Here is a 16125-nt window from a genome sequence, read left to right on the forward strand (position 1 = left end):
CTGTTTTATGAGAATGCTCCTCTTTTTAACAGTTTACTTTCTCAGGTTTGGATTTGAATGATCAGGTCGTGAAACAAAAGTATTTATGCATCTGATTACCTGTTTATCTGGGCAGGGAAGCTCTGTGACAATAACACAACCCCCCTTCCCTGATTCCTGAGCCGCTGGAGATCCCGTGCTCTGGGGTGTTGTCCTCCCCTGCCAGATCACACGCACACGAGGTGGCTGTAAACGTTAACGGTGTTTCTCAAGAGGAAGCGGCGTTGCGGCGTTGCTTGCTGACATCCCAGAAACGCGCTGCCTGTATGAAAATGACTGTACTGAGGAAACCACCCCAGGTTTTCCTTAGGCTGATTTGGGTGTGTTGCTAGGCAACCCAGGGTGACAAGGGGGCTGTATGTATTCTTTGGGTAGGTGCAGGTCCCTATAGAGATTTCCAGGTAAGTAACATAGAGGCGAGAGAGGCTGCTCAACCGTGACACAAGAAGTTAAGCCCCGCAAACTTAACTTTCGTTAAGAGGACTTTTTTGAGAAAGAAATTGGATTAGACCCAGGGATGACGTATCCTGTTTGATTTCTTTTCCCCTTGCACTCTGACGAGCTTTGTGTTTAGGCAGGCTTTTGTTTCTGGCTCGGAGTCGCTTTAAAAAAATTTGGGAGTGTGTCTCGGGGTGTCGAGGGTGATGTGCTTAGCTCAATTGGCTCGGTTTGCTTGCGAGTGCTTTGTTCTTCCCACCACCCTCAGGTCAGTTGTGCAACATGCCCCTACCGTTTAAAAAGCAAAAAAAAAAAAAAAAAAAAAAGAGAAACGCTGAGTAATGCCAGAGGTTTCTCAAATGGCTGATGCAAACCTGGAGAATTTGCATCATCATTCAGCTGGAGTAACTTGGTATGACAAGAGCTTAAATACAAGTCCACGCGGAAGCTGAGCTGGTTTCCAATGATAGGGCAGTACCAACTCGCAGTGTGAAAGCGCAGGTGTTCCTGAGCAGTGCTCAGATCGCAGCAAAGGCTCAGATAGACTTTAGGAGCTTGCTACCTGTGCAGAGGAGCAGCTGGAAAGATAAGAGAGGGCAGAGGAAGAGACTAAGTAGTTGCTACACAGAGAGGAAAAAACCCTTGAGTTTCTGCTGCAAACTTTTTTGCTGGTGCTTGCCGTCGGCGTGCTGGTGGCACTGTAGCATGTTTAGGAAAGCTGCTGTAACCACGGTCTCTAATGGAAGCTACTTGCAGGGGCAAGCTAATGGCAGGTTGCCCTCTGTGGACAGCGGACAGCCAGCCCAGGAGGGAAAAGTTGTGCTGAAGAAGAAAGTGACACTTTTGAGGGGAATATCCATCATAATTGGCACTATCATTGGAGCTGGCATCTTCATCTCTCCCAAAGGCATCCTGAAGAACACGGGCAGCGTGGGCATGTCCTTGACCGTCTGGACAGCGTGTGGTATCCTGTCGCTCTTCGGTAAGTCCCTTAACAGTTTCCAGCTGGCCCGGAGGGGCGGCCGGTGGATTACCGCTGCCACTTGCCTGATTTTGCCATTGGATAGCAAGGCACGGCGTGGAGCCTGAGGACCAATAGGGCTACAGAAGGCTTTTGCTGCCTGATAGGTTGCGTGCCGGGCACAGAGCGATGCAACCCCTGTCCCCCCGGCGCCCGGTCGGTAAAGACTGGAAGTGTAAATTATTGTTTGTTTCTCGAGGGTCCCTAAATGGACGAGAAAAGTAACCGTCCATTTTACGCCATGCAGCGTGCTGTATGTATAAGGTTTTTCTTCTGGCTGTGAGAGGTAGTTTATGGTTTGCTTGTAAGGCCCCCGGCAGCTGGGGATGCGGGTCAGTCCGCTCAAACACCGGCGAAATGTTTAGACAGCTCGACTCAGTTCCCTAGAGGCTAGAGCGAGGTCTGAGAGGAATAATTCCCAGTGGACATAAGCTGTATTGGCATGAAAGGGAGCAAAATAGTAACACTAATAACCCCTCTCCCCAGTCCTGTATTACTGCTCTTTACTTCATTCATCGCTCACGATGTTGCTTTGAAAGATTGCGCTGCAAAAAACCAGTGTGATGGAAACAAATTTGTAACGCAAGTTTTATTGCTGGCCTGCCTATCAATCATGACAGTTTTTACTAATTTTGTGTATTTTTAAAGAGTATTAAATTCTGAAGAATGCCACTTTGTTTGTTCTGTACACAAAGCCCCCATTCAGAGTGGAAAACCCCACCCTGGCCTCTGCGGGACAGAGGGTCCATTGACCTACTTAATGAGTTAATCTCAAAGAAGCTGAAGAACTAACATGAGTATTGGCTTTATTTAAAACAGAAATGACTTGTTTTCTGGCAGGAGGTAAAGAGGACAAACACGGACTAACACGTGTCTGCTTAATAGGTGGAACATGCAAATGCCTCCCTGTGTAAATTGGCTCTGAGCTTAAAAGAAATACGGACTCTTTACAGGCTAAGCCCACCCAAGCCAAACAGACAGTGCAAGCAAGTTAGGACCCGTTTTGGTCAAATGTTAAATGTTGTGGTGCAATGTGCAGCATAATCTGTTGTACAAATGTGGAAGTCCTGCCTGTAACCAAAACTCCCCTATAAAGACAGACCTCAGATACAATTTGTAACCCTGTCAGAAGACCTTGGTCTTTTGCTTTAGTCAAAACAGACTTTGCTTAAGCATTGCATTTTTGGCTTTAACTTTAATAGTAGTAATTTTCTGGCTGTGAAGTAAAGTCTGTACAAAAAAAAAAAAAAATCTCTTTTATCAGACGGATTTGCTAGGTCATTGTCCAGATCTCAAGATATGAAGAACTGTGTAATTTGGCCCAGCAAAAGACACTACCTCTTTCTCTGAATGGACCTGTTACAGTTATTTCTTCATATTTTTTTTGCCATGGGTGTTCTTAATTCTCTGCATGGCTTAATTATAGCAAAACCACATGCAAAGATCACTTAAGGTCTTGCTGAGGCTGTGTGTGTAACATGTATCGAAACACCATTTCATTTCATTCTGAACCTCAACAGAAGAGGCTGGCAAGAGAAAACCTATCCATAGCTTTTTGTTAATGTGGCTGTAAGAATTCCTTTAAGTACATTTTCAGGTAAGCTGAAGAATAGCAGATAAAAGCTGCCACATTTTTGCAAAGCCCCAAACAAAGCAAATGAATAAGGATGGAATTTGTCATAATGTGGTACAGCTTTAATGGGCTTGTACATGTTACGTGGTTTTGACAACTGTAGTTTTCACCTTAAAGTGCTGCAGCATAAAAGCATGCAGGGAACAGAGCTGAAATGAGTTAATATATGATGCTGGTCTTAACTCTCTGTGATGCGGTGTTTACAAACAAACTTTGTTACTGTTTTCATCTGGCTTCTCAGACTCTTCTAAAAGGGCTGCCCACATTTATTGGATGTGGTACACTTCTCTACTGATGTGGTCCACCCATGGAGCTGAGAATCCACTGGCTTTGTGACTGGGTGATGGCTCATTAAGCCCTGCACAGCAGCAGATGGTGCAGGGGTGAAGAAGGCTTCACGCAGGTCCTCATAGTTGCAGCGTGCTGTTGCCTGCTCCGCAATGGCAGAAGCCACGCGTTGTGCCGGCAGCAGCCTCGGCGAGCTCTCTGAGAGCTGCCTCTTGCTGGGAATGCCACTAGCCCTTGCTCCAAAGGGGCCTGAACCACTTCTGCGTGAACTAATGCAGCAATGTGATGATGATTTGGGTTTTATTTTAGTCGGCACCAAAGGATGAAATGAGCCTCCTGCTACGAAAACGTGGTGTGTATTTAAGGCAATGCAGAAATGAACCGAGCTTTCATTGCATCAGTAGTACACAACAGCACTGCACCAGTGTTGAAAAGCCAGGGCTAAGCCATCCCCCGAGTTTTGTACAAAAGATGTTGGAAGTACTATTGAGGAAAATTCTTAATCTGCAATTCTTGCTTCCGTATTTTGGCCAGTCAATTCCTTTGCTTGTGGCTGAGGAGGGAAAATAGTTTTCAGGCTTTTCTTCAGAGGCTGAGCCAGGCATCTCTGAGGCTGGAAGGAGGTGATCCTCATTTGATAACAAGCAAATGTGTCAGAAGGCTTTCACTTGGCGGCGCAGTCAGCCTGGCTGGGGAGCCGGGGTAGCTGGTGTGACACGGCGTTTTGTTGTCCCTCTTCACGAGATACGGATGAGTAATGAAACACGTTGATAGCAACTAGTTTGTTCAGTGGCTTACATGTAAATGTAACTGGATATATGTACAGTTTGGTTAACTGCAGGTCTAGCTGAATGAACTAAAATTACAAAATTACTTGAAAAAAATGATTAAAGTGTATCAAAAGTAGTTGTGATACCACAGCAATGTAAACGATGGTTTAGCTTATAAATGTTTTGAAAGATATTTTTGGATATCTCTCGTGATGCCACAGTTTAATTCTCACAGGTGCCCTTTGCTATGCTGAACTAGGAACATGCATTAAGAAATCTGGTGGTCACTACACCTATATCCTGGAGGCCTTTGGCCCATTACCTGCTTTTGTGAGAGTCTGGGTTGAATTACTCATCATTCGGTAAGTGTTTCGTGGCTTTTCTGTGTTTCTTTTCTGATGGCAATATGCTTTTCAGTCATAAAGAAAAATCTTCAATACATGATGTGCAAAATGAATCAAATATATCTTGATCAATGAGCTGTGTTCTTTTAGTATGGTTTCTTCAGAGAATTTAACAATGCTATTTTGCTCGTCAGCATTGAAACATTCAAAAAGACATATGTGTATGTATAGGGGGAAAAAAACAAAAGAAAACTGCCTGCCACACAAATTCAGTTACTTGCTTTCGTGCTACTAAGCTTACTGTATCCATTAATGCCACTAATAATGCTAATACCCATGCCTATATATAGTATAGTGGAAGAGGAAAGTCACCTTTACCTTTTTCTCAGTCTTGATACTAGCTTTTGGAGCAGTTGCTGTTGTCTGTGGATACAGGAATAACTCCTGGTGAAGCTATTGCCCAGTAGTTTTCAGACTTAGGGGCACCATGTGTTCTTTATATGTCAATCCAGGTGTCCCCCCCCCCCTTTTTTTTGTGGGGTGTTGGAGAACTTAAGCCTTGATAACTGTGAAAAGCACTAACTGGCCAAATAAAGCAACACTAAGTCCTTACATATCTAAAATGTCCAAAGTATTGTTTTGCTGTGTAAGCCTGTGGCTCGTGCAGCCCTTGACAGCGTATAGGTGAATTACAATATGAAGATGCTGAATCATTAAATCATATCAAATGTGGCCCTTGGAATTTTTTAATTTTTTTTTTTTTTTTTTACAGTATCATTGAGACCAGAGAGCTTGTTACACATAGAACAGGGCAACTCACTTATGCAAAGTGACTTCGGGAATGCTCCATTCTTGCCTCGGGCTAGTTAGCACTCCTTTCCCCTCTCTTCTGCAATCAGCAAATTAGTCACAAAAGCGCAAGCCTCATTTCAAATCACAACTATGTTTACATAATACTAACAAGTTCTAGCATCGGCTGTTGAGTTTAAAAGCACTGACAGTGATGAGTCTTTATGAATCCATAAATCCTTATCTTGTTTCCGGAGGAAATCATTGTGTATCTCAGATGGTCCCTCACATCCTCCCCACCCATAGGTAACCTTTGAATTAGCTGGTTAATTTCCACCAAATGTGGTGAAAGAGCAGATGTCTTACCCGTATTAACTTTTTGCCAAAAAGGAAAACCAGATAGAGGAAACAGACCTATGTTTTCACTGTGAGCAGCACAGTGCTGTGAATGTAGCTGTATCATTGCACATCACAGAATCAACAGAAGAGAGCAGTGTTAGAAATCCCCCTCTTAACCTGCACCTGACTAGGCAGGGGAACCTTATTAACCTAGGCACAAATACCCAGAGGAAACCAGGCTTCGTAAAGTTCTCTCCTCACAAAATTATTATTTTTTTACTTATAACAGTGTCCCAGGAGTGTCATGAAAACACTCTTAGTCATCGTGATCTGCCCCACACCCAGAAAATAATCATCTTGCATGGGAAGGAACATCAGTGGATTCTTTAATCATCAAATCTGAGAGGCAGCAAGGGAGGCGTACTTGTTATAACTTGCGATGATCAGAGTGGCACTGCTGAAACTCTGTAGAGTTTTGTATCTGCCTCCTGCATCGGTAAACTAATTGGCTGCTGCTTTCAAAGAAGTTGAGACCTAATATGTATCTAGGTTTTTTTCAGTAGATGAAGTTGCACACACAATTCTCAGCTAAGCTGTTTTTTCTTCTGAAAGACGGCAGGATTATCATACCCACGGGCTGGCGGAGCAGCCGCAACAAAAATAAACATTTCCTGCTCTCGTCTACCTTTTCAGCCACTATTTTACAGTCTAGGACACACTTAAACTCTGCCCACATCCTGGTTAAACCGTGCCAGCATCACCTGCTATTTAGATGTGCCTTACACTGCGCTGCTCCTCATCCAGTACAAGTAGCAACGTTTTTCTTCCCCAGAAGTCAGGTTGCAGGTATCTTACATACCTTTAAAAAAAAAAAAAAAAAGCTAGTTTTCAAACAAGTGAAGATGACTGTGTGAATGTATTGTCTGTAATGCCTAATGACGGTGGTTGCTAAACACGGGCTGGGTGAGCATGCGCTGCCCAGGGACTCGCTCACCGGCGGTATGTGCTGGGGCTCTATACCTGCTCCTCTCCTGCTGCCTTTTTGTGCTCCTTGCCCTTCGGTGAAAGCTGCTGACGCGCTTTCCGTCCGCTCCTGAGCACACAGCTGTTAGAGGGCTGCCAGTCTGTCTTTAGGATTGCAATCAAAAGGAAAACGCCCCATTCCTTCAACTTCCACCTCCATTGAGCGACTACACTGCCAGCAACGTCTCCCTCCAAATGTGGGACTATGAGACAGCTATTTATTAGAGGTATAATTTAGCAGCTATGTTTTTAAAAGCATAGTGGTGTGGATAGCAGCGACTACCTCTTTAAAAAGGCCTTCTTAAAATGAGAGGGAAAAATCCACGTTCTGGAAAAAGGAGCCAGGACTGAGCAAAGAGGTCTGGGAAAGCTCCAAAGATCTTATCTTTCATCTGATCTAGGACACTTCAAACTACTTTTGGCAGGCTGCAGTATTCAAAAGCCGGAAGCCTGGTGTGATCATCTTACGTAAATTAGAAATATTGCACCGAGGTAAAGTCAGTAAATGTACGTGTAAATCCAGCACAGAGGACATTCGGTCCCTGAGTGAAGACAAAAGTTGCAAAGCCAATTGTTGGCCAACGAAAGGAACAGTCCTCGTGTGTGGGGGACGCTCAAGCAGCAGCCCTCACTCGTCCATGCAGAAACTTTCCGAGGAAGATACTTCTGTTCTGTGCTCCTCTGCAGTTTGGTCCAACGCAATGTGTGACATTTTGGTTGAGTCATAACACTAAGAAAGTGGGGTTTGTTTTAAGGGTGACACTCTCTTGTGGAAAATTCCTTTATCGTTCGATGGAGAATGATAACGTCTCTGCAGAATTTTTACACTGTTCCATAGCATTTTTAGCAACTGTATTTTTATTAAGATTCTGTAACGTGACGCATTCTTTTATTAACTGCTGTAGATTTTTTCACAAGAAATTTGCATGGAATCTTGTTTAACTCAAAAATCCTTTGGGGCAGAATCATATGCCCTTTTGTCCTTATTGTGAGTGAGTGTGCGATGAAGCATAGATGCCACCAGCTGTCCTAAGAAGGGTGAAAGTGTCCTCCTGAACCAAAAGTGAACAGACCACTGGAACTGTAATATGCAGACAGTGTCTGATCTGAGGCACAGGGTAATTTGCTGTTCATATGTGCCAGTGCTAAGGCTTCTGGCAAATATTTAGCTTGTCTTAAAGAGAAAGGCTGTATGAATATTATGAGTATTTCAAATTTGTAAATGCAACAACTGCTTGCTTGCCTTTCTTCACATTCCTCTGTTTCATGGTAGGTGATTTCTGTACTTCGAGAATTTTTTGTCTCACTTGCAGTGCTAGGATGTTGTTAGTCAATAAAAGGAGAAAGTTTTGTTTGCATTTTAGGAAATCCTATTTTCATTCATTTTTTGCATTGTCTCAGATTTTAATAACAGACTTGGGTTGGTTTTGGATACTTAGTAAAGCAGAATTCTCAGCTTGATTGAAATTAATTTGCTTGCATTTCTGAGGGGTGAGATATACCTGGCCACTAAAATTCAGTCCTCAATGACTTTTACGCAGGGCTTTGCCCATGTAATCTATTTCTGGCCATGTTCACTTCAAGTGAGTGAATGACAACTTCTATTGATACCTTTCCTTTCTGTTTATGGCTACTTCACAACATGGAAGTTGTAAGAGCAATCCTGGTAAGAAGCGTTGCTGTCAAGATCAGAACCCCTGAGCAAAGCTAAACTGCTCGTGGTTTCTGCTACAATCAGAAATCATGGTACATGGCATCATAGTTACAAGCAGGCACTACAATTAAGTACGGTTCACAGTCCTGTGATAGTAAAGTTACAGCACGATCCCATAAGAATATTATCTATGTACTATTGCAGATTAATTCTGTGATTTTTTGTTGTTGTTGTTTTTACTCCAGCCCTGCTGCCACAGCAGTGATATCATTGGCATTTGGACGTTACATTTTGGAACCTTTCTTTATGCAGTGTGAAATCCCAGAACTTGCGATTAAACTTGTTACAGCTGTTGGCATCAGTAAGTATCCAATTTTAGGTTTCGGGAAAGGGTAAAGATGATGTGAATTGGAAAAAAAAAGTAATCGCACACTGAACAGGTAGTCGTTTGATGTGAATCATGTGAGTCACAAAATGACTGTGCATCCAATGCCAAGGGCATCCGTGTGACTTTTTGTCTGGGTATGTGTGTTTGTGAACATATGCAGTAGTAAAAGGAATAGCAGACTTTATTAATAGCAGGGAAAATCTATTGCCAAGGCTGATTCTGTTGCCACTTGAATTAATAGCAGAACTCTCATTACTTTTGTGGAAGCAATTTCAGTCCCTAAGAGGTGGTGAGCCACTGCCAGAGATATGGAAGAATGATTACCTGATTTTAAGTGCTTTGCTCTACCTCTGTTCTAGGAGGCAGTTGAGTGCCAAGTATGATGCCACGAAGAAATGTAGTTCTCTGGAGTGGAGCACAAGCAACATGAGATCAGCTTCCCTAGTCCCGCTCTGTCCTTCATAGCAATAAAACTTATTGAGGCACTTGCGATTCAGGAAGCAGGAACCCCACTGATGACTTTGGGAGCAGGGTGTACAGCTTGGTGAAAATGCCTGTCTGTTACCAGCAACTTGTCCTACTCTTGCTGACTTTGCAATCAGTGTAAAAGGGACCATTTAGGGCTACAGAGAACCAGTAATTGCCAGTGGAAGGGGAGAGGCTACCCTGAGACCAGGAGCTTTACAGTGTTCCTGAGTTGGTGTGGGAGGCTGCATGAAATGGGAAGGCAAAATCCTGACGCGAATGGGACTCTGGAGCCCTGTGCCTGTAGCGCTAGAGGCTTGTTTCCAGTTCTGTCTGGTCACTGGTGATGATGCTCCTTGCGCACACATATTCGCATTCAGCTGTGCTGGGAGGAGAGTGCAGAGTAGACCTGAGTAATTCGTAACAGATTGTTCCTTTCAATTTGGTCAGTGCACATATCGGAACCAAAAGGACCGGAAAAAGGAATTAAGACATGCAAAATGATCAAAGGCACACAGGAGACCCCTTTAGTTTTGCACAATAATAGGTTCAGATGACTTTTTCTTTCTTTGGGGTAGGGAGTTCAACTGACATTGAAATTTCCCATCTCCGGGTTACTGTGGCTTTTTGTAGGAGCTCTCTTGATAAGAGTTCCCTTCTGCCAGGAGTGTTAAAAAAATCAGTATGTGACTCCATTTCTTTCTAACTTAATTATGCACAAACTATAGGTTTCATAGGAATAATTGAGTTAAGGGCTTGAATTTTGAGGTCAATGACTTTTTATAGCTACATCTGTCTAAAATATTTCAGTGCAAGGTAAGGGTGAAACAGATGTTCAGTAACTTCAAGGTCACTGAGACAGAAGGAATGTTAAGTGAGGACTCCATCAAAGCATTTTGTTAAGTGCATGTGATTCAAGCACAATAAGTGAACAATTTGACATAGGTTTTTATTGCTTTTAATTTAATTGAAAATCTGCGTGATAAGCCAGGGCTTCGCAAAGTAATTAAACAAAGAGGTAGCATTGCAGGGGAGGTGGAGTTACGCTGAAATAATTACAGCCTAAAGGGAGAGAGGAGCTCACAGCAGACTGCTCCTATGGTGAGCGCAGGTCCGTACAGCGCAGGTGGGATGAGCTGTCATTTCCCCAAAAGAAGGGATTCTTGTAGAAGGTTTGTAACGGTGAATGGGACAATGCTGAGGAAAACAGTGACATGTCAGACTGAGGCTTTATCTTTATTCTTGGCAGCATGCTCTACAGTGGAGTTTCATTTGTAGTAGGTTTTGATCGTATGCTACACTTAAGCTCAGGAATCCCAGAGTGTATGACTGTTATTCTTGTATGGTAAGAATTAGCTGTTGTGGTGGTAACTGTTATGAATGTTCTGTATTGTGCACGGAGGCAGAGTGATAGGTAAGATTAAGGCGTTGTTGAGCTGAACAGGCACATTAGAACCCTGAAGATCTTATAATCCAATTTAATGGTGCCAAAGGTAGTGTTTGCTTCCACTGAAAATTTTAAGTTAATCAGAAAGTGAACTGACGTGTCTTTTGTCTTCTTATCCACCCCTGGTCCCTTCTCCCTCTTGTGCCTGATGCTTACTGCGTATCTGTCTTTATTGCATGGAGAGAAAGGTAGTGGGAAGCACCATTAAACTCTGTCCTTGGGTGAGCCTTTGTTCTGTAGTTTTACCTTGTCTTTTCTGATCATGCTAGAAAGGGCAGGAAGAGATTTTGAAAAATCTCCAGGTCATCCCCTGCCCCCAAACACAGTTGGCGTATCTAAACAATTTCTGACAGTTGTTTGTCTAAACTGGTCTTAAAACCTCCAGTGAGGGAGTTTCTAAAGCCTCACCTAATACTGTAGCCCAGTTTTTTCTATCCTTGTCACAAGACAGCTTTTCTCATTTTTTTTTCCACCTAAACCTCCTTTTCTGCAATTTAAGCATATTATTAAAAGGTTGCCTGATATGGATGCAACCAGGATTATGATGGGGAGTGGCAAATACTGTTGCTCCTCTAGCAGCTACAAACAAGTACCCCTCACAGAGGGGCTACAGCCCATTCTGCTCCCCACCATTCAACCTCAGTGCCTCTGCAATGCAAAAGCAATGATGGTGCTGTGCAGAAGATGTAGATTAGATGAGAGCTAAAATGGAACTACTGGGGATGGTGACCTTTAAAAAACCCCTCATTCTTGGTTTATTATTTATAGGAAAAAAGCATGTGCTAGGCACAAAATTCCCCTCAAAATCACATCTGTTGTGAGCAATTTTGAACAATCTGTAGAAGCAAATTTTCTGTTCCACAATATGGTGCTTTCTTTTTTTAATTTTATTTTTTTAAAAAAAAAGCAGCCAACCAAAAAGTCCAAACATTTCAATGGCTCGGTAGAGAGAAGGATGCTTGTGTGGAGGTTCTCTTCAGATACCCCAGCTTTCTGAACCTCTGAAGCAAAGGCTGCCTGTTCTTTTCAAATTTACAAATCACTTTAATTCACTTGGCATTTCTCAAGCGAATCTCTGCAAGGAGAAAAAACTGGGCAAACACTGGATATGTATCTCAGTCTATCTGTCAGTCTGCCATAAACTTTTTCGAAACTCAGTCAATTTAACTGCACCTGAGAGAAGAGCAGACATCTCAAAGATATCTAATTCCTACAATTTTTATGAAAATAAGTGGACAGGTAGAGGAGAGAGAACCTGGACGTGCCCCAGCATAGGGAAGGACAGCTGCCTTCTAAACGCCCAACTTCGCTTGAGTTGGACACAACAGCCCCAGGACACAAAGCAGTCCGCCTTTGTTCTGATGCTGAAGATGGTCTTTTTAGGAGAAAGTGTTAAAAATTCCTTTCTCTCTTTAAATGAAAGCTAGTAGACTCCATATTTATTGTTTCTTCCAATGAAGAAACATCCTATCACCATGCCTATCACCATTGCAAAGCATAATGATAGACAGTGCAACCCCCCCCTCTATTCATATATTGCTTTATTTGTATCTTTTAATTCTTCTCCTAATGGTAAGCTTAAATATATTGGTAGCAGGAATAAATTATACTGTGCGAAGGTATTGGACTGTACTATCAACATGTAACCTGAATAGATACGCAATCTTAACTGAACCTGTTCCAATCTTTTCACTTGGCCTCCATATCAGAAAGCAGATAAACAGGTTTCAGGTATTAAAAACTGTGAGACTGAAAGCAGGTTACCAACTCGCACATGTTTTTAAAGTTTTTACACCCATTCATGCGTATTTTGGGCATTTTATGCTGCAATAATGTATAATTTCACCCTTTTTTTGGAGGTCTGCCAAAAACCACAAATACACCAAACTAAGGCTGTTAAAGGCAATATTATGCTTGAAAACCAAGGTCAGCTCTACAGATCTGTCAGCGCTTGCTGGCAAATACTCCAGCCCAAAGCTTTATTGGCATAAATTTGGTGTGTATGTGAGTCTATATTTAGTTGCTTTTTTTTTTTCCCATCATGGCAGATGTTACAGACATCATTCTCTACCGCTGACAGTTTTCAGACAAGCAGTTTAAATTAAGACATCGCTTGGCTTGCAGGGGTAGCAAAAGCTGTTCTGATGGGTGCTTTTGTGCCTCCTGTGACTTCGTTTTAATTGACGCATTAGGATCTGCAAATTGAGGGTATTTTTTGCTTTCCGTGAATGCCTTGACCCTAAAAGCCTGACAAGTTAGGGGAGGGCAGTTTCCTTGCTTTCCTGCTGAGGCAATGGTATATATATTCTTGAAAAGTAGGCCAGGATGTAATGCTTACTGCTGCTTCTCCCATTAGATTTTGTTATCCATCTATAGCTGTGGCTGTGTGAAGGAAAGAGATTGTGAAAAGCAACATGATTTGTGTTACCATTGTGTTTGATGGTTCATGAACCCTGTTTTGTTCTCCCTCCGTATTCCCCTTGGTTAGGATTCATCTTGCTTTTAGTTAGGTGTTTAGCTTAAGGTAATTGTCTGTGCTCCCCATAGAGTTAGTGGAGAAAGAGGGAAAGAGACACTTCCTGAAGGCAACTCATCTCATCTGAGACAGGGATCTGAAAGAGGTGTTATTATTCATCCTCTGGAGGTAACTGTCTCTTCATTGAGGATGCAGCCACACTAGATACCTGACTTTTAGTTAGTAAAGTTAGAGATGGGTCCTCCTTTCACTGTCCTTTTGTCTGGGGAGTTGCTGCTTCCTTCTGATCTTTGCTGTGATCTTGTATCAAAGCGTCTGCAATCAGTTTCTTCAAGTATCTCCATAAGGCCCTATTCATAGAAGAGACGTGCTGAATAATGACCATAGTCCCAAGATATAATTTCCTTCTTGAATTCTGGCACAGTTGTCATATTCCTTTCCTGCTCTTTAGCAGCTTTCTTCATGGCTCCTCTTCTCTATTGCCTTTCGCTATCCAGTTGCTAACACAACCAGTATGGTGCTGATACGCAATAGCAGTGTAAGCCCCACAACCCCATATGTCTGTTATGCACATAGAACCGCTAAGACTAAATATTATAAGAAGACTGTAAATTCTTATAGCCTCTTAAGTCCAATAAAATGAAATTCCAAAAAATAGCAAATTGGTCTCAAATCTTCTATGAACTTAGGTCTCAGCCCTGCAACCTGAACCACTGTATTTATGCAGTTGTCCAACTCTGCAAGGGCCTTACTCTTATAAAGGACCATCAAAACTAACGGCACGTGCAGGTGTAGCATCCCTTCAGCTTCCTGATTAAATGCAGGTCCTTGCAGTGTCCGTCTTGCTTTTGCTATTTGATTAGAAAGCCTCAGATGAAACATTTGCCTGGCTTGAACTCACAGCTGGGGACAGAGAAGGTTTTAACACAGCCTGCTCACAAGCAGGCTGTCTTCATGAAAATACCAGCCTTCATTTTGTTCTTTCAAGCCAGTGTAGCTCTTATACAGATCTGGGGCTTGTGACTTGTGTGTGGCTGGCCAGCAAGGAAGGTTATGAGCTTCCATGTGAGTTCACATTAGTGTCTGTACTAGTTTGCCATCCAGTGACATTCTCATATGTGTATCAAGAAGGTGAAACCGATGCATTAGAAAACCTTGAGGAGGGCTCTCTGCAGGGAGGATGCTCACATTACCTATTCTGACCTGTGTAAGGTAACAGACCGACTGCTGCAGTCAGCTTGAACTCTGAATAAGCTGGAGGTCAAATTGCAGATACTTTCTTACACAAAACTCTTCCTTGACATTTTCTTGTGGCCTCGTCCTTGCTTCGGCTTCTGGGAAAGAAAAGTATGATATCCTGAACTTTCTAGGAAATTTGAAATAAGCCAGTGCTTGTTTATGGCACTGGATTTTCTTTATAACTTAAACACTATTGGTCAAATGAATATTTTACATATATTTTGCTTAAATGACAGTTGTTAACCTTCCTGGTAGTCAAGCCCTAGGAAAAGAGGGGGAGCCCCAATCAGCGCTAATGTTCAGCAGCAACCTAAAGGGATCTTTCAACATTTAAATAAGTGAAGATATCTCAGGGTTGTATTAGGACAATAGAGTAATGAATCAGGCCCCTGGGATTTTCTGTTTCGTGCCAAGTATAGGTATACATGGAAGTAATAAAGCAAAAAATAAGTATTTGTATCTCAAATGATACTTTGCAGAAGTCCAGGTGATTTCTTTGTGACTTAGAAAAGAATGCCTCAGTTCTGAAATATGGCAAAATACAGAACTGGAAAAAACATTTTGACCTTTAAGATCTTTTTTTGGTGAAAAATTCACATTAAGTGATGTTGCAAGTTTATGTTGACTTTGGTAAATTGTTCATTTGAGAGTGGGGCCCTCTCTTTCCCAAATAAAAATTCCAGAAAATAGTCTTTATGTTTTTAGCTGGAATTTTTATTTTATTAAAAATAACTAAAAAATACATTGGAATCCAGATTACTTGGAATTTTCTCCCTTTTCCATTAAACCAAAACTACTTTTAGTTTAAACTAAGAAGAAATTTTCATGATATATTTTTTGGCCTTTCCAGTGAACAGAATCTGTATAAAAGACTTGGGGTAAATCAGCAGGTTTTGCTGCCAGAAAGCTTGTACCGTGCCAGATTTCCAATGCCAGCTTATACAAACTAGCTCTCAGACTCTGGTGGGAGATAGCAACTTGTGTTTTTATGCGTCCCAAGATGTGTGATATGGCTGATGATACAGGCAAACCAGTGCTCTTGAAAAGAGATTGAAGTACGGGAGGACTGTGATGAGGAGCTAATTCATTAGCTCCATATGATGGCAAGAAAGAGAAGATGAGTGAGGAGCCTTTTTTGACTATGTTCGCCTTTCCCTGAAGCAGAGGGGGAAGGGGGCTTTTTATCTAGTGAAATGACTCACATTTTCCATTCTTTAGGTAATTTTTTTTTTTTTACTATCTAAACTCCTTTATTGATTCTGTTTTGCCAGGGTGATTGTTTAAATAAGCTAGAATAACTGGCACTTGAATGATAAGACCTACTGTCCTCCTGTCGGTCAGTGCTGTAGTAAAGGCCAGAGGATGCCCTCCCCAACCCAGAAGGAGATGCGAGCCGAGCAGGCAGGACGTAAAAGCCCTTCTCGCTTATCCCTCTATGTGTTGGTGAGGCGCAGACCTGGGCTTCGTTTTCAAGAAGTAAAAAGTCTCTCTTTCTTCACCAACTCCCAACAAGGACAGGGACATTACTTGCACTCTGCCTCTCCTGCGTCTCCAGGGGTACGGCCGTAAGGGAGGAGAAAGAGTGGAAAAGAGGAGTGGGGGTAAATAAGGTAGTGAGTAACAAATTATGCGGGGCCTAAATGGGGGTGAGAAAGTTTAATACGATTATTAATTGTTATTGTTTTCTCAAAATGCAAATCTCTACTCAAACTGGTACTGATACAGAAATCTGGACAGGGGTTGGGCAATTAATCTTCCATGCCAGGCAGGGT

The 16125-nt window shown here is 42.4% G+C and overlaps 1 protein-coding gene across 2 annotated transcripts in view; it reads left to right on the top strand.

Moving 5' to 3' along the window:
• Positions 1 to 884: 884 nt before the first annotated feature.
• Positions 885 to 16125, top strand: part of SLC7A11 (solute carrier family 7 member 11) — a 61680-nt gene continuing 46439 nt past the window's right edge. For both annotated transcript variants that reach the window (XM_072862071.1, XM_072862072.1), the window contains exons 1-3: positions 885 to 1459; positions 4425 to 4551; positions 8584 to 8699. In XM_072862071.1, coding sequence (XP_072718172.1) covers positions 1183 to 1459; positions 4425 to 4551; positions 8584 to 8699 — 520 coding nt within the window. In that variant the 5' untranslated portion in view covers positions 885 to 1182. The remainder of the gene's footprint in view (positions 1460 to 4424; positions 4552 to 8583; positions 8700 to 16125) is intronic.

The sequence above is a fragment of the Ciconia boyciana genome, chromosome 5 (genome assembly GCF_034638445.1).
Source record: "Ciconia boyciana chromosome 5, ASM3463844v1, whole genome shotgun sequence".
In the NCBI taxonomy this organism is placed as follows: Eukaryota; Metazoa; Chordata; class Aves; order Ciconiiformes; family Ciconiidae; genus Ciconia; species Ciconia boyciana.